This window comes from Lipotes vexillifer, unplaced genomic scaffold, assembly GCF_000442215.2.
Source record: "Lipotes vexillifer unplaced genomic scaffold, Lipotes_vexillifer_v1.1 scaffold565, whole genome shotgun sequence".
In the NCBI taxonomy this organism is placed as follows: Eukaryota; Metazoa; Chordata; class Mammalia; order Artiodactyla; family Lipotidae; genus Lipotes; species Lipotes vexillifer.
Genome location: NW_006771554.1, coordinates 946791 through 964074, shown reverse-complemented (window position 1 = coordinate 964074; position 17284 = coordinate 946791). Strand labels below are relative to the sequence as shown.

Genomic DNA, 17284 nt, shown 5'->3' with positions numbered 1-17284 from the left:
GGGAAAGGGCAGGCCAAGGCTGAGTTAATTGCTCAGGGAAATCCAGGAACACAGTGTGGTTTGAACAGGATAAGGGAGGAGAGAGTGGGTAAGAGGTGGGATCAGAGGGCTGGGCTGAGCCTGGGTCACCAGGGTGGCTTTGGTCAGAAGTCTGGCTTTTATTTGAGGAGCAAGAGATATAGCAGGTTGTACATCTTCCTGCCTCTTCATTAGAGCATGGCAAGTGTTAATGAGCCATCTTGATGATTCAGGATTATTCTATAGTGTAACTCAGTGTGGATAATACTTAGGATATCCATGGCGGGGGGCAAGCATTGCTGTCCCCCAAGCACCAAATATTCCCAGAGCCTTAAGAGTTGTGGATTCTGCTCCAGCTGTGCCCACTCTGCATGGACCTCTTAATCCTGCTTGCCTGACAGCCATTGAAGGTGGCTTAGGGGCCATGAGCTTCACCGGCCCTGTTTCCAGAGGCTGTTTCCCTTGAACTTGCAGGTGTAGGTTGGTTCTGGGTGGGAGCTGTCCTGGAAGCCGGTCCCCTTACATTTGTAAAGTAGACAGCTGCCCAAGTCTGATGCCCCACGAGATTTCCTTAACCCTCCCTCCGTGGTGTCTCCTGTCCCCTTGGAGGGGACCTGTCGAACTGTTGGGCTCATTTTGGGTGCAGGGTGCACATTGGAGGAGTCGTTAAGGATATCCCGGTGGTGGAGGGACAGCAGGTAGGAGTTGTAGGGAGGTTTCAGTTGGCCTTGGGCAGGGAGTCCCTGACAGCTGTAGTGGAAGCCACTTCTAAAAGGATGGACGTCCCTTCCTCCCCAGGATGTTTTTAAAGCAGAATGGGGCAGGCTTGTCGACAGCCTGCTCTGGGTCCGACCCAGAAACAGGACATGGACCCAGGGGAGGCTGCAAGGGTTGTGATGTGCTGTCCCTTCTCAGGGAGCTCGCTTCGAGGTTGCAGAGCCAAAACATAAGCCTGGACCAGGGGTAAGCAAAATAAGGCAGGACAGCAGAATAACACAGACCACTGCATGTTCATTGTCATGGGTTTTTTTGGCCCCTCTGTGTGGCTTAGGGGATCTTAGTTCCCCAGCCAGGGATTGAACCTGGGCCCTTGGCAGTGAAAGCTGGGAGTCCTAACCCGTGGATCGCCAGTGAATTCCCCATTGTCAAGTTAGAGAGAGAGAGAGCCCTTGGAGGCTTTTGCGCAAATCAAGGCATGTCCTGAAGAGTCTCATCGTGGGCTTTTTGTCCTTTAAAAGATTTTGCCCTTTTTTTTTTTTTCAGTTTTATTTCACAGACACTGTTATATACAAATGTAGAAAATACTTTATCAAATGCCTGCAGAGCTTAAAAAAATAACTTTTTTTTTTTTTTTTACTGTGTTAAAATGCTGAGTTTATTTCACATGTATATTTTTGTCTCCTCACCATCTCCATTTGTCTGACCACCACTACTACTGTGTCTTATCATAACATTCCATACATACTTAAAACTAAGCAAAGGGTGGAGTTCCATCTTTAAAAACTAAACAGGCATTTTGGACAACACATTCTTGGCAATGGAACCTGGACAACATTTATCGGACACGGTAGGGGAAGTTCTCACTCTGCATTGTAAAAAGGACAGCCAGATATCAACTGTTACAGAAATGAACTAAGACAGAAAAGTTTAACAAACTGTTTAAACTATTTTTCTTAAAGGGACTTCCTCCACTGCCAGAGATCTTGAATAGCCTCCTGGTCAGTCATCGGAAACAGTTATTCACATAATTGACGAATTTGGCTTCCACTTTGGGAAGGGGACCACCTTTTTCTATACTTGCTTGCATTTTTGCTTTAATGTCTTCTACAGAGCTAGGTCCTTTTTGGTGTTTTAGGAGTTTTTTTCTGTTTTTTGAAGGATTCTTGACATTTTGATTTTGGTGTTGATGGTTTTGAGGCTTTTCCATTCTGGTTTGATTTTTGTGCATTTTTGGCTGGAGTATCCATACAGCTTTCTTTACTGGAGCTTTTTCTTCAGCTTCCTCATCATCAAAGTCGTCACCATCATCATTTTCATCATCATCATCATCTTCATCAGCAGCAAGTTTTACTTTTTTCTGTGGAACCTTGCTACCACTTCCAGGGGCAGTTTTAAAAGAGAAAAGAAAGTGCTTTATGTCTGAGTGCAGGAGAGTGAGATTTGGGGGATAATTCTCTTTTCAGAGGTGTAGTCTAGGATGCAGACTGTTTTCTTACTCTCTACCAACCCAGAGCCAAAGGGGATTTATTACTGTTTTAATGGATTAAAGTGACTAAGCTATTGAGCCTTTTAATGTCGTAGCTAAGTTTCGTGTTCACGTGTGGTCCTTGTGACAGAACATGCCTGTTAAGTGGATCGTTAACTAACCACTCAAACCGAGTCATTTGAAAAAAAAGGAATATGTATTTAAGAATCTTGGAAAATCCACTAGGCTAATTTGGTTTGCATTAAGGAAAAAAAACAATTCTGGAAACAACCTAAATGACCATCGAGAGATGAATGGATAGAGAAAATGTGGTCTGTACATACAGTGGAATAATGTTCAGCCTTAAGAAGTATGTGGCATCATGGCTGAACCTGGAGGACTTCAGGCTAAGTGGGGTAATAAGCCAGTCACAGAAACACATATACCACATGACTCCATTTGTACGAGCTATCTAAAATAGTCAAATTCATACAATCAAAGAGTAGAATGGTGGCTGCCAGGGGCTGAGGGCAGGGAGAAATGGGGAGTACTAATCAACAGGTGTAAAGTTTCAGTTAAACAAAATGTATAAGCTCTAGAGAGCTGCTGTACCAACATATACCTATAATCAGCTGTCGGAAAAAAGTGTTGCCTGCCCTCTCAGTAGACAAATGATGTTGCAGCCATCAAGCCAGTAAAAGCACCCTGGATGGTGAGCCCTGAGGGAACTCAGGCTGAAGACAGACAGGCAGCCCTCAGCCACTGTAGCCATCCTAAGCGGTGCACCCTGAGGACACTCGGGATGGGAAAGCACAGGATAGCTAAAGTGCATATCAAAGGAATGATGTCAGTGAGCCCTGATGCTTACATCTTCCCATACATAGAAAAAAATGCTAAATTCTTTAACTTGAGATGCTTGGTTTTCTTTAATTAACAATAATCTTTGAAGTTCCCACTACCTGGTTGTTGTTGCAAAACCTCCTATCTATATATACTGGCTCCTCCCTGACCTCTTGGGAGCAGTCCCTCAGCGTGATCTGAGAGGCTGCGTCCAGGCTTAAGTCCTTTTAAAAAAAAAAAAAAATTAATTATTATCTTTGGCTGTGTCTTCGTTGCTGCATGCAGGCTTTCTCTAGTTGTGGCGAGCAGGGGCTACTCTTCGTTGCGGTGTGTGGGCTTCTCATTGCTGTGGCTTCTCTGTTGTGGAACACGGGCTCTAGGTGCGCAGGCTTCAGTAGTTATGGCTCCCGGGCTCTAGAGCGCAGGCTCAATAGTTGTGGCGCACAGGCTTAGTTGCTCTGCGGCATGTGGGATCTTCCTGGACCAGGGCTTGAACCTGTGTCCCCTGCACTGGCAGGTGTATTATTTTATTTTATTTTATTTTATTTTACTTTATTTTATTTTTGGCAGGTGTATTCTTAACCACTGCGCCACCAGGGAAGTCCAAGTCCTCAGTTTTGTCCGCCAAATAAATTCTCAACTTTTAGGTCGTGCTTTGTTTTTCAGTTGATACAGCAGTTATGTGTGATCCACTTAAACGTTTCTTCAGAGGGTAGAACTCATGTTAAGTGTTCTTGCACAATAAATTTGTAAAAAACTTAAGAATCTTGGAAATGACCACAGTTGACTTAAACTCCCTTTCTCTTTTGCACTCCCAGGGCCTGGGTTCCAATAAATAATTGCTACCTCATGTCTAAAGAGATTCCTTTTTCTGTGAAAAAGACCAAAAGCATCTTCAACAGTGCAATGCAAGAGATGGAGGTTTACGTGGAGAACATCCGCCGGAAGTTTGGGGTCTTTAATTACTCTCCATTCAGGACGCCCTACACGCCCAACAGCCAGTACCAAATGCTGCTCGACCCCTCCAACCCCAGCGCTGGTGCTGCCAAGATAGACAAGCAGGAGAAGGTCAAGCTCAACTTTGACATGACGGCGTCGCCCAAGATCCTGATGAGCAAGCCGATGCTGAGTGGGGGCACAGGCCGCAGGATCTCCTTGTCGGACATGCCACGCTCCCCTATGAGCACCAACTCCTCTGTGCACACGGGCTCCGACGTGGAGCAGGACGCCGAGAAGAAGGCCCCGTCCAGCCACTTCAGCGCGAGTGAGGAGTCCATAGACTTCCTGGACAAGAGCACAGGTCAGCCCCAGGTGGGAGAGGGTACAGGGGCCTCCTGGGACACGGAGGCTCCCATCGGGGCCACACCTGTCTGGCCCTACCTGGTGAGCATCACAGAGGCAAAGAGAGCTGCGTGGCGTTTCAGCCCAGTGGAGCAAATTTTAATTTTTAACTGAGTAACCCATCGGGATTCTTGCTGTTAGGGACCCAGAAAATGAGAAAAGTGTTCCCCAAAGGCCAGCTGGAGGTCGTTCCTAGAAGTGGGCAGAGGTGGCCAGAAATCCTTCAGAGTTCTGTTCAAACGCCTCTGAGATGAATCACAACTTCCTACGACAGTTGTTTTCTTTCTCAAGAATTTTATTTTAATTGAAACATTTTTCTATCAAAACCAGATATTCACATTACTTAAGGCTCAAATATTAGAGGAACATGTAAGGGAAACAAGAATATTCTCTCCCCAGAGCAGTCCCACTTTTTAAAGGTCCACCCGTTGAACGGTTGTGTTGCACTTTGGAGCCTTGCTGCTGTGGCAGTGGTGACGAATGAGGATGCTGATCTCAGATTAGATCCCAGCTTTGCTACTCACTAGCCCTGTGGCTTTAGGCAAGGTACCTAATCCCTCCGTGGCTTGGTTTCCTTACCGGTAACACGACCATAATGATAGGACCTACCTCAAGTTCTTGTGAGGATAAATGAACCCACCATACATAAAGGGTTTAGGACAGTGCCTGAAACAGTAAGTGCTACAAAAATGTTGGCTACTATATGATTTCTTCTGGTAGTTGCTCATCCCATGCCTATGTGGATTCAGAGAGGTGTTACTGATGAGGGATGCTGGCTGAGTGTAACAAAAGCAAGGGTGACTTAAATTGAATTCTTTCTATCCAGACAGTTTGGTTGCATATTAAAACCTTTAAGAACTCTGTTTCCACAAGGAAATGGGTGTACTCTCATTTTTCTTGAAACACGGCCTTTACTCATTGTTCTTTCTTGTTGTATCTTAGAGAAGCATGGGTAGAAAGAAGCTCCACACTGAACATGGTAATGAAGGCAGCTAGCCCTGAGGCTCTGGGTTGGGGAGACTTTTGATGAACCCCAGGACACTCGCCCTATTCTCAAGGGTTTCAGCCCATGGAATGTCCACAGGAATGTGCACTTAACTGTTTTCACATCTTAACATTCTTCCAGAGAAATGGGAAATCTGCATTTTAATATAGACTCTCCAGTTATGAAATGTCAGCTCAAAATGTCTTAAGATATTTTCCGGAATGAATAAAGCACATCTACAAGTTGGACCAGTATTAGACCTCTGGCCAGAGCATTACCCTTGGATAGCCTTTCAGGCACCACCCTCCCCCTTCTTTCCTTCACATAAGAACTCTTTAAGGAGCAGGTGTCCGGAATTCCCTGGTGGTCCAGTGGTTAGGACTCCACGCTCTCACTGCTGAGGGCCTGGGTTTGATCCCTGGTCGGGGAACTAAGATCCCACTAGCCGCATGGTGCGGCCAAAAAAAAAAAAAAATAAAAAGGACAGCCAGATATCAACTGTTACAGAAATGAACTAAGACAGAAAAGTTTAACAAACTGTTTAAACTATTTTTCTTAAAGGGACTTCCTCCACTGCCAGAGATCTTGAATAGCCTCCTGGTCAGTCATCGGAAACAGTTATTCACATAATTGACGAATTTGGCTTCCACTTTGGGAAGGGGACCACCTTTTTCTATACTTGCTTGCATTTTTGCTTTAATGTCTTCTACAGAGCTAGGTCCTTTTTGGTGTTTTAGGAGTTTTTTTCTGTTTTTTGAAGGATTCTTGACATTTTGATTTTGGTGTTGATGGTTTTGAGGCTTTTCCATTCTGGTTTGATTTTTGTGCATTTTTGGCTGGAGTATCCATACAGCTTTCTTTACTGGAGCTTTTTCTTCAGCTTCCTCATCATCAAAGTCGTCACCATCATCATTTTCATCATCATCATCATCTTCATCAGCAGCAAGTTTTACTTTTTTCTGTGGAACCTTGCTACCACTTCCAGGGGCAGTTTTAAAAGAGAAAAGAAAGTGCTTTATGTCTGAGTGCAGGAGAGTGAGATTTGGGGGATAATTCTCTTTTCAGAGGTGTAGTCTAGGATGCAGACTGTTTTCTTACTCTCTACCAACCCAGAGCCAAAGGGGATTTATTACTGTTTTAATGGATTAAAGTGACTAAGCTATTGAGCCTTTTAATGTCGTAGCTAAGTTTCGTGTTCACGTGTGGTCCTTGTGACAGAACATGCCTGTTAAGTGGATCGTTAACTAACCACTCAAACCGAGTCATTTGAAAAAAAAGGAATATGTATTTAAGAATCTTGGAAAATCCACTAGGCTAATTTGGTTTGCATTAAGGAAAAAAAACAATTCTGGAAACAACCTAAATGACCATCGAGAGATGAATGGATAGAGAAAATGTGGTCTGTACATACAGTGGAATAATGTTCAGCCTTAAGAAGTATGTGGCATCATGGCTGAACCTGGAGGACTTCAGGCTAAGTGGGGTAATAAGCCAGTCACAGAAACACATATACCACATGACTCCATTTGTACGAGCTATCTAAAATAGTCAAATTCATACAATCAAAGAGTAGAATGGTGGCTGCCAGGGGCTGAGGGCAGGGAGAAATGGGGAGTACTAATCAACAGGTGTAAAGTTTCAGTTAAACAAAATGTATAAGCTCTAGAGAGCTGCTGTACCAACATATACCTATAATCAGCTGTCGGAAAAAAGTGTTGCCTGCCCTCTCAGTAGACAAATGATGTTGCAGCCATCAAGCCAGTAAAAGCACCCTGGATGGTGAGCCCTGAGGGAACTCAGGCTGAAGACAGACAGGCAGCCCTCAGCCACTGTAGCCATCCTAAGCGGTGCACCCTGAGGACACTCGGGATGGGAAAGCACAGGATAGCTAAAGTGCATATCAAAGGAATGATGTCAGTGAGCCCTGATGCTTACATCTTCCCATACATAGAAAAAAATGCTAAATTCTTTAACTTGAGATGCTTGGTTTTCTTTAATTAACAATAATCTTTGAAGTTCCCACTACCTGGTTGTTGTTGCAAAACCTCCTATCTATATATACTGGCTCCTCCCTGACCTCTTGGGAGCAGTCCCTCAGCGTGATCTGAGAGGCTGCGTCCAGGCTTAAGTCCTTTTAAAAAAAAAAAAAAATTAATTATTATCTTTGGCTGTGTCTTCGTTGCTGCATGCAGGCTTTCTCTAGTTGTGGCGAGCAGGGGCTACTCTTCGTTGCGGTGTGTGGGCTTCTCATTGCTGTGGCTTCTCTGTTGTGGAACACGGGCTCTAGGTGCGCAGGCTTCAGTAGTTATGGCTCCCGGGCTCTAGAGCGCAGGCTCAATAGTTGTGGCGCACAGGCTTAGTTGCTCTGCGGCATGTGGGATCTTCCTGGACCAGGGCTTGAACCTGTGTCCCCTGCACTGGCAGGTGTATTATTTTATTTTATTTTATTTTATTTTACTTTATTTTATTTTTGGCAGGTGTATTCTTAACCACTGCGCCACCAGGGAAGTCCAAGTCCTCAGTTTTGTCCGCCAAATAAATTCTCAACTTTTAGGTCGTGCTTTGTTTTTCAGTTGATACAGCAGTTATGTGTGATCCACTTAAACGTTTCTTCAGAGGGTAGAACTCATGTTAAGTGTTCTTGCACAATAAATTTGTAAAAAACTTAAGAATCTTGGAAATGACCACAGTTGACTTAAACTCCCTTTCTCTTTTGCACTCCCAGGGCCTGGGTTCCAATAAATAATTGCTACCTCATGTCTAAAGAGATTCCTTTTTCTGTGAAAAAGACCAAAAGCATCTTCAACAGTGCAATGCAAGAGATGGAGGTTTACGTGGAGAACATCCGCCGGAAGTTTGGGGTCTTTAATTACTCTCCATTCAGGACGCCCTACACGCCCAACAGCCAGTACCAAATGCTGCTCGACCCCTCCAACCCCAGCGCTGGTGCTGCCAAGATAGACAAGCAGGAGAAGGTCAAGCTCAACTTTGACATGACGGCGTCGCCCAAGATCCTGATGAGCAAGCCGATGCTGAGTGGGGGCACAGGCCGCAGGATCTCCTTGTCGGACATGCCACGCTCCCCTATGAGCACCAACTCCTCTGTGCACACGGGCTCCGACGTGGAGCAGGACGCCGAGAAGAAGGCCCCGTCCAGCCACTTCAGCGCGAGTGAGGAGTCCATAGACTTCCTGGACAAGAGCACAGGTCAGCCCCAGGTGGGAGAGGGTACAGGGGCCTCCTGGGACACGGAGGCTCCCATCGGGGCCACACCTGTCTGGCCCTACCTGGTGAGCATCACAGAGGCAAAGAGAGCTGCGTGGCGTTTCAGCCCAGTGGAGCAAATTTTAATTTTTAACTGAGTAACCCATCGGGATTCTTGCTGTTAGGGACCCAGAAAATGAGAAAAGTGTTCCCCAAAGGCCAGCTGGAGGTCGTTCCTAGAAGTGGGCAGAGGTGGCCAGAAATCCTTCAGAGTTCTGTTCAAACGCCTCTGAGATGAATCACAACTTCCTACGACAGTTGTTTTCTTTCTCAAGAATTTTATTTTAATTGAAACATTTTTCTATCAAAACCAGATATTCACATTACTTAAGGCTCAAATATTAGAGGAACATGTAAGGGAAACAAGAATATTCTCTCCCCAGAGCAGTCCCACTTTTTAAAGGTCCACCCGTTGAACGGTTGTGTTGCACTTTGGAGCCTTGCTGCTGTGGCAGTGGTGACGAATGAGGATGCTGATCTCAGATTAGATCCCAGCTTTGCTACTCACTAGCCCTGTGGCTTTAGGCAAGGTACCTAATCCCTCCGTGGCTTGGTTTCCTTACCGGTAACACGACCATAATGATAGGACCTACCTCAAGTTCTTGTGAGGATAAATGAACCCACCATACATAAAGGGTTTAGGACAGTGCCTGAAACAGTAAGTGCTACAAAAATGTTGGCTACTATATGATTTCTTCTGGTAGTTGCTCATCCCATGCCTATGTGGATTCAGAGAGGTGTTACTGATGAGGGATGCTGGCTGAGTGTAACAAAAGCAAGGGTGACTTAAATTGAATTCTTTCTATCCAGACAGTTTGGTTGCATATTAAAACCTTTAAGAACTCTGTTTCCACAAGGAAATGGGTGTACTCTCATTTTTCTTGAAACACGGCCTTTACTCATTGTTCTTTCTTGTTGTATCTTAGAGAAGCATGGGTAGAAAGAAGCTCCACACTGAACATGGTAATGAAGGCAGCTAGCCCTGAGGCTCTGGGTTGGGGAGACTTTTGATGAACCCCAGGACACTCGCCCTATTCTCAAGGGTTTCAGCCCATGGAATGTCCACAGGAATGTGCACTTAACTGTTTTCACATCTTAACATTCTTCCAGAGAAATGGGAAATCTGCATTTTAATATAGACTCTCCAGTTATGAAATGTCAGCTCAAAATGTCTTAAGATATTTTCCGGAATGAATAAAGCACATCTACAAGTTGGACCAGTATTAGACCTCTGGCCAGAGCATTACCCTTGGATAGCCTTTCAGGCACCACCCTCCCCCTTCTTTCCTTCACATAAGAACTCTTTAAGGAGCAGGTGTCCGGAATTCCCTGGTGGTCCAGTGGTTAGGACTCCACGCTCTCACTGCTGAGGGCCTGGGTTTGATCCCTGGTCGGGGAACTAAGATCCCACTAGCCGCATGGTGCGGCCAAAAAAAAAAAAAAAGAAAAGGAGCAGGCATCAGTTAAGAGACCACCAATGTCCCCGGAAGATAAAATGATGGGGACTTAGTGTTAAACTCAAAGAATTCCACTCATTTTGGTTCGTGTTGTTGCTTCTTTCTGGTTTGCTTATTTCCAGTACTGCTTGTAGCTGCTCTCCAAATGACTATAGGTGGAGTAGAGAGTTAATTACCAACAGCTTTTGATTCTTCAGAATAAAGGCTGCAGTCTTTCTCCAGGTCTGATCCAGCCATGTGGTCGAGGGACTCACAGTTGAGTTATAGAGCTTTGTTCTGATGACATAACTTCTGTTCACGAGCCTCAGAAAAAACTTCCGTTTTGCCCCCTAGTTTCTGACCAGAGTCCTTAAAGGCTTACTTTTATTCCATGACATGATTCCATTTAAGCCAAGTTAACATGGTATATAATCACACAAACTCCTCCGCCTTTTAGTTCTCATAGAGATCATGCTTTTGAGAAAGTGTTTTAACTCGGCAGCAATCCCATGAATTACTGTTGCCTGAACTTTGACTGCTATGATTTTTTGCCATAATCTTAAGTACCACCTATTTTATTACATTCTTAAATATTAAATCTGCAATTTATAAATTGCAGATGCAGTTTATAAATGCTAAGTTAAATAAAGTATATAAGTTCATGTGTTTAAACTTTTCGCTGTGCTTTTTCCTGATATACATGAAATTAGTACATAACTTGTAAAGTAAAACATGCTGGTCTCTGAACCACTATTGATGTTCCAGCACCATATTTCAGGAAACGTAGTTTTAGAGGATTAAGAAGAACACGTGTAATGGGTTTAATTAAGCTTCTCTCTTTCCTCAAGAGGTTCAGAGGTTGACATGACGTCAGAATTCCTGACAAAACTCATTATATGAGTGACTTTTGAGGTGGTAAGTTAGCAGATACCCCATTTCAGTAGAATTTAAAGCCGTTTCCCAAAATATAACTGCTTACTAGTATGTGCCTGGGTTATTTTGCTGATCATGAGTTAGGCAGCCAGTGAATAGTGTAGGAAGAGAAGGTATTTATTAAAAATTGTTTTTGTCTTAGAAATTGCTCTCTTTCCTGTAAGGAGCTAGACAGTAAATATTTTAGGCTTTGTAGAGCTCTTGTTACAACAGTGCAACTATTCAATACCTTGGTTGTGTTACTAAAACAGCCATAGGTAGTATGTGGCTGAGACACTGAAATTTGAACTCCATATAATTTGTATGTTTCATGAACTACTAATCCCCGCCCCCCCCCACCAAACCATTTAAAAATGGTAAATACTCTTCTTAGCTTACAGGCCATACAAGAATGGGTGGTATGCCAGATTTGGCCCATGGATTGGTTTGCCAGTTTCTGTTATAGACTAAGAGAAACTAAGAGAAACTCCGAGTCAGTCTCCCCATTTTACAGAAGGCAAGTTGAAGTCCCTGCGGAGAGTACCGGGGTGCTGAAGTTCCCACAGCCAGATCCTGAATCTAGATGGGCTTTCTTTGCACTGCACACCACTGCCCTCTGCTGTTGGCAGCGATAATAGCACTTTGTGAAAGGAGAAGTGGGTTATTTATTGAAATGCCCCAACAGAGAGAGTATAATTGAGACAAGACCGTGCTTTATCCAAAAGTGTGTTTAAAAAAAAAAAAGTGTCCTAGTATTGAAAAACCTTATTAGTTTCAGCAGGGAAACATTTGTAGCTAGCCACATAAGACTACACATTGAAATAAGTTATTAGATAAAATTTTTATGAGAGTTTAGAAACCCTCCTTTTGTTTGGGGGATTGAGGAGCTCAGAATCATGTGTCTATAACCCTTAGGGCTGGATTTAGCTCTCTGAGGAGCCCTTTGCTCAGCCAGACGCCTTTCACTCTTGGAATCTTGTGTTAAGGGTCAGAGTGGTTTATATTCTCCATGATTTGTCTGATTCCTCCTTTATCTAGACCTCCTGGCCAGATTGATGCCTTTGCCAGTATTTGCTTGCGGGATCCTGATTTAAGTCATTAATATGTATTAGGGTAAGAGTCCTGGGGCCTGGCTTTCACCACTCTCAATAGTGGTCTTTTGGTCTTGCAGCCCCATGTGGGTTCCTTCAGGGAGAAGGGAAGACGGTTTCAGATACTCTTTTTGTCCTGTGAAATCAATACATGTTTGTCTTAAAACAAGTGCTAGTTACAAAAACTAAAGTCAGGGATAATCCCACCTCCCACAGTCAGACCTTAGAAATTGTTTCCTGGACTCTTTTTTTTTTTCGCTGCACTGAGTGGCTTGCAGGATCTTAGTTGCCCAACCAGGGATTGAACCTGCGCCCTTGTCAGTGAAAGCACGGATCGCCAGGGAATTCCCGTCCTGGACTTACTCTATGTTGGTTTATACATCATATTATCAAGTTGAAAATTCAAGTACTTCCAGGGATCAGGCAGATGCGGAAATGAGTGAGTTTTGGAAGTGATAAGGACTGGGGTGAACTAAAGCAGAAATCCGCTCGTCTTCATGACTATTGACACACTCATGGGTGCTTGTGTAACGCTCTCCAAAGCAGTACTTACTCTTCCCATACGTGTGTGCTGAGCTAGAGAGGTATGCTTTTTTTAAAGGGCACTGGGGGCCAGATCCCTCTGCTGGTTCTAGCCAAGTGGGGATGTGGCTCAGTGTTGCCAGATTTCTGGTTGTTCAAGAGAATTCTCAAATATTTTAAAAATGCAAACTACTCCAACTTTTACACATTGGCTCAAATTAAAAAAAAAAACTATAGGGACTTCCCTGGCGGTCCAGTGGTTAAGTCTCCACGCTCCCAATGCAGGGGGCACAGGTTCGATCCCTGGTTGGGGAACTAAGATCCCGCATGCTGTGCGGCCGGAAAAAACCCCACAACGAAACAAAACAAACAAAACCTATAGAGCGCATCAAATGCATCTGTGAACTACTGGCTTCATGGATCACCTGTTTGGTGTAGACTGTTTAGGGTTTTCTTTTTTAACTTAACCTTGTGTTCTGAATACTTTTCCATGAACTAAATAACCATTCAGGACAGCATTTCTATCCTGTCCTAGACCATCCAGTGATTCTATGCTGTGGAGCTCATTTGTTCATGCCACCAAGAGTGGTGCAAGATGCCGCCAGCCCTTTGAATGTGTAGGTTGCTGCCAGTGCTTTGTAAGTAGAGGAACTTAAGTGTGAGTCATTAAATCTTCCACTGCCACCTCCCCCAGAGGGCTGGGGTGCGTGGGAGGGAAGGGGCCTTTTTTTCTAATTTAATCCTACCACTCCTGTTTCATGTAGTCAGAAGGACACTTAGCACAGTCTGGGGGTTTTGTAAACGTAGATAATAAATGATATGTTTTAGCCCTTGCTTGTGAATTGTACATCAGAGTGTAAAATCTCATTAAATTATTTGTGACTTCAAAGGCAATTAGGTCTTCCTTTGGGCAAGATTTATGACTTTATAAAAAAGGATTGGCATCTCTTTCAAGGCCTAATTGAAACCTGCATTTCCAGTTGTCTTTTTGCTTTCAAAAATGTCTGTAGAGTGATTTAAAACAGGGTTTCTCAACCTCAGCACTACTGACATTTTGGGCTGGATGATTCTCTGTGGTGTCCTGTGCCCTGTAGGGTGTTTAGCAGCATCCCTGGCCTCTACCCACTAGATGCCAGTAGCACACCCCTGCCCACAATTATCACAGCCAAAAACATCTCCAGACATTGTCACGTGTCCCCTGGGGGGCATGGTCACCACTCCAGTCCTCATTGAGAGCCGTAGATTTATGTACCATATGCTTTTGAATTTCAGCACTGATAAAACTCTGCTTAACCTTCAACTTTGAAGCTCTCCAATATTTACATTTCATTTTACATCATTTTCCCCTGAATATAAGATATGCCTTTCAAATGTTAATATTATAGAATAAATAGTCCATAATTTCACGCTGAGAGGTGACAGCTATTAAGAATTGGCTAAAATTTTTTAATGTATATAATCACAGTGGTGATGACAGTAATAATTTGTGTGTGTGTGTGTGTGATGGAATGGGATTGTACTAAACGTTTTGCTTCTTTCAACTTAGCAGTGTTTCTTTGACATCTTTCTATTTGAGTGCACATATTCTCCTCATCAGTAGTAGGTAGATTTTATGAAGTCATGTGAATGCAAATGTTTTAAACAGGTACATTGATTTGTTTTCTTAATGTCTGTAATGTATATATGTGTATCTAGAGCGATTTCCAACAGGGTTTCTCAACTCATCACTCCTGACATGTATATGTTAATTATATATTTATCTCGCTCTCTATATGGTCCTTGCTCACTTTCTAACCCCTAGTGCTGTAGACATTTTGGCCAGCTTAGTATTTTCCATGTTTCTCTAGATGGTCATGAATAAAAGTCTTCTAGAACATATCAGTGATTGAACTTCACCGGAGTCACACAATTACAGAATTCCTCTCCCTTCATTACATTTTTTATATTAACAAATACATTTTTGCCCCTGTTTTAAAGTTTTTCCCCCCCAACAAAACCACAGTAAAAACAAAAGCATTTCTAAAAGAGCAAAATGGCCCATAATCTAAATGCCTCTAGTTGACCCTTTTTTGCTTTTTAAACGATGAAAGGACTACACGCACATGGTTAGAATTAAAACAACAAAATGAAACCCAGCAATATTAGAGCGGTATAGAAAGGTATAAAAGAAAAGCTGAAGTTTTTTATTTTTTTATCCCCACTTCTGGGCTCCAGTTTTCCTGCAAAGTTTCCATGATTATGGGATGTGCTGCTAGAAAAAAAAAATTTTACGATCATTTAAAGATGTGGGCATGCTTTTCAAAAACATTTACACATACGGGGACATTTCTATGCACACTTGATTTTACCTTTTTCCCACACATATTTTTGTCAGGATGTAGAGATCTGAGTCTTGCTTTTTAAGGGTTGTATGGTATGTATACCATTATTTATTTAGCCAGTCTCTAATGAATAGGCATTTATAAGCCATCTTCCATTCCTTTGCTATTATAAATACTGTTGCAGTGAACCTTCTCGTGCATATCCAGTATCAGGGGCACTTTTTTATCTATGGGGTGAATTCATAGCAATGGAACTTCGGGTCCGTGTGTTATGTATACTTTAATTATTTTTATATATTTTTTTAAAAAATTAAGAAAATTTTTTAGCCACACCACGCAGCTTGTGGGTTCTTAGTTCCCCGACCAGAGATTGTGCCCATGCCCTCGGCAATGAAAGCATGGAGTCTTAACCACTGGACTGCCAGGGAATTCCCTGTACACTTAAATTAAATTAATTAATTAATTAATTATTTTTGGCGGTATGCGGGCCTCTCACTGTTGTGGCGTTTCCCGTTGCGGAGCACAGGCTCCAGACGCGCAGGCTCAGCGGCCATGGCTCACGGGCCCAGCCGCTCCGCGACATGTGAGATCTTCCCGGACCGGGGCACGAACCCGTGTCCCCTGCATCGGCAGGCGGACTCTCAACCACTGCGCCACCAGGGAAGCCCCTAATTTATTTTTTATTTTTTATTTTTTTTTGTGTTCAAGCATCTACTTTTTATTTATTTTTTTAAACATCTTTATTGGAGTATAATTGCTTTACAATGTTGTGTTAGTTTCTGCTGTATAACAAAGTGAATCAGCTCTACGTATTCATATATCCCCATATCCCCTCCCTCTTGTGTCTCCCTCTCACCCTCCCTATCCCACCCCTCTAGGTGGTCACAGAGCACCGAGCTGATCTCCCTGTGCTATGCAGCTGCTACCCACTAGCTATCTATTTTACATTTGGTATACTTTAATTTTAATATCATTATCACCTAACTGCTCTCCTGAATAGTTTTTTATTTATTTTTTTTTACTTTTTTAAAAATATAAATTTATTTATTTATTTTTGGCTGCACTGGATCTTCGTTGCTGTGTGTGGGCTTTCTTTAGTTGTGGCGAGCGGGGGCTACTCTTCGTTGTGGTGTGCGGGCTTCTCACTGTGGTGGCTTCCCTTGTTGCAGAGCATGGGCTCCAGGCACGCGGGCTTCAGTAGTTCTGGTGCACGGGCTTAGTTGCCCCGCAGCATGTGGGATCTTCCTGGACCAGGGCTCGAACCCATGTCCCCTGCATTGGCAGGCGGATTCTTAACCACTGCACCACCAGGGAAGCCTCTGAATAGTTTTTTGATGCCTGTGAGTGGACCTCTTTCCTCACCTACCCTGAACACTAGGTGTTATCTTTGAAACAAGTGTACCATGCAGGTGAAAAGGATGTAGGATGGAGATTTATCTGTATATCTCCATATGCCTTACCTGAGTTTACATTTATTTATGTCGAGCTCAGGGCTAAGTGTGCTTCTTGACCATTTGTATTTTTCTGTGAGCTGCTTATCCATGTGTTTTCCTTGGATGCTTAATCACTCAGCATACCTTCAGTAGCTGCAGAATATCGAGGAGATGGTATAAATTGGCACCTTTGTAATGGAGAGGTTTTATTTTGGTTGTCATTGTCATTTCTTTATTGCTTATTGTGACCACAGTCATGAGAAGAGGAACGGAGAACTCATTCTTCAATTAATCATCTCATGTATCTGCTCATGTTGTAAATGTCTCAGGCACCTGGCAGTGTCAGTGGCTGGCAAGGAGCCTGTTCTCCTGGAGCTGATATTCTCAAGGCAAAAGGGGCACCTGGGCCAGCTTAGATGGGGCTGGCAGGGGAGGGCTCTGAGGAGGTGGTATTGGACCCAAATGTTGAGGATGGCTAGCCAGTATGATCTGGGTGGGAGTGGTAGGTTGGGTGGGTGGGGTGTATTTCCTTGGAAATTCCAAGTGTAAAGGCTTGAGTTGGGAGCGGACTTGATCTTGGAGGGGCCAAGCACAAGGGGCCACGTGGCTGGAGATTCCAGAATGAGGCAAGAAAAGGTCAGCTGTCTCATTGGGTTTTTTTATTCTGGGGAACTGGACCCCCCTGGATGGTTTTAGGTGGAGGAGTGATGTTTGCTTTCCTTGTTTAAGGCACTGTCCTGGCTGCTGGGTGGAGGGAGGTGCCCTGGGAGGGGGTGCTGTGGCAGGTGGTAGGGGACCTGGGGGGAGCTCTTACAGGGTCTTCGTGGGAACTGATGGGTTAGGGCAGTGTTTCCCAACCTTTTCTTCATCATCACCCCCAAAAAGGAGCCCTTTTAGACACTTTGTTCTTTTTTTTTTTTTTTTTTTTTTTTTTTT

The 17284-nt window shown here is 43.7% G+C and overlaps 1 protein-coding gene across 1 annotated transcript in view; it reads left to right on the top strand.

Moving 5' to 3' along the window:
- ZMYND8 (zinc finger MYND-type containing 8) overlaps positions 1–17284 on the top strand; it is a 131636-nt gene that overhangs the window by 65767 nt on the left and 48585 nt on the right. The window contains exon 11 of the mRNA XM_007446940.1: positions 3862–4343. Coding sequence (XP_007447002.1) covers positions 3862–4343 — 482 coding nt within the window. The remainder of the gene's footprint in view (positions 1–3861; positions 4344–17284) is intronic.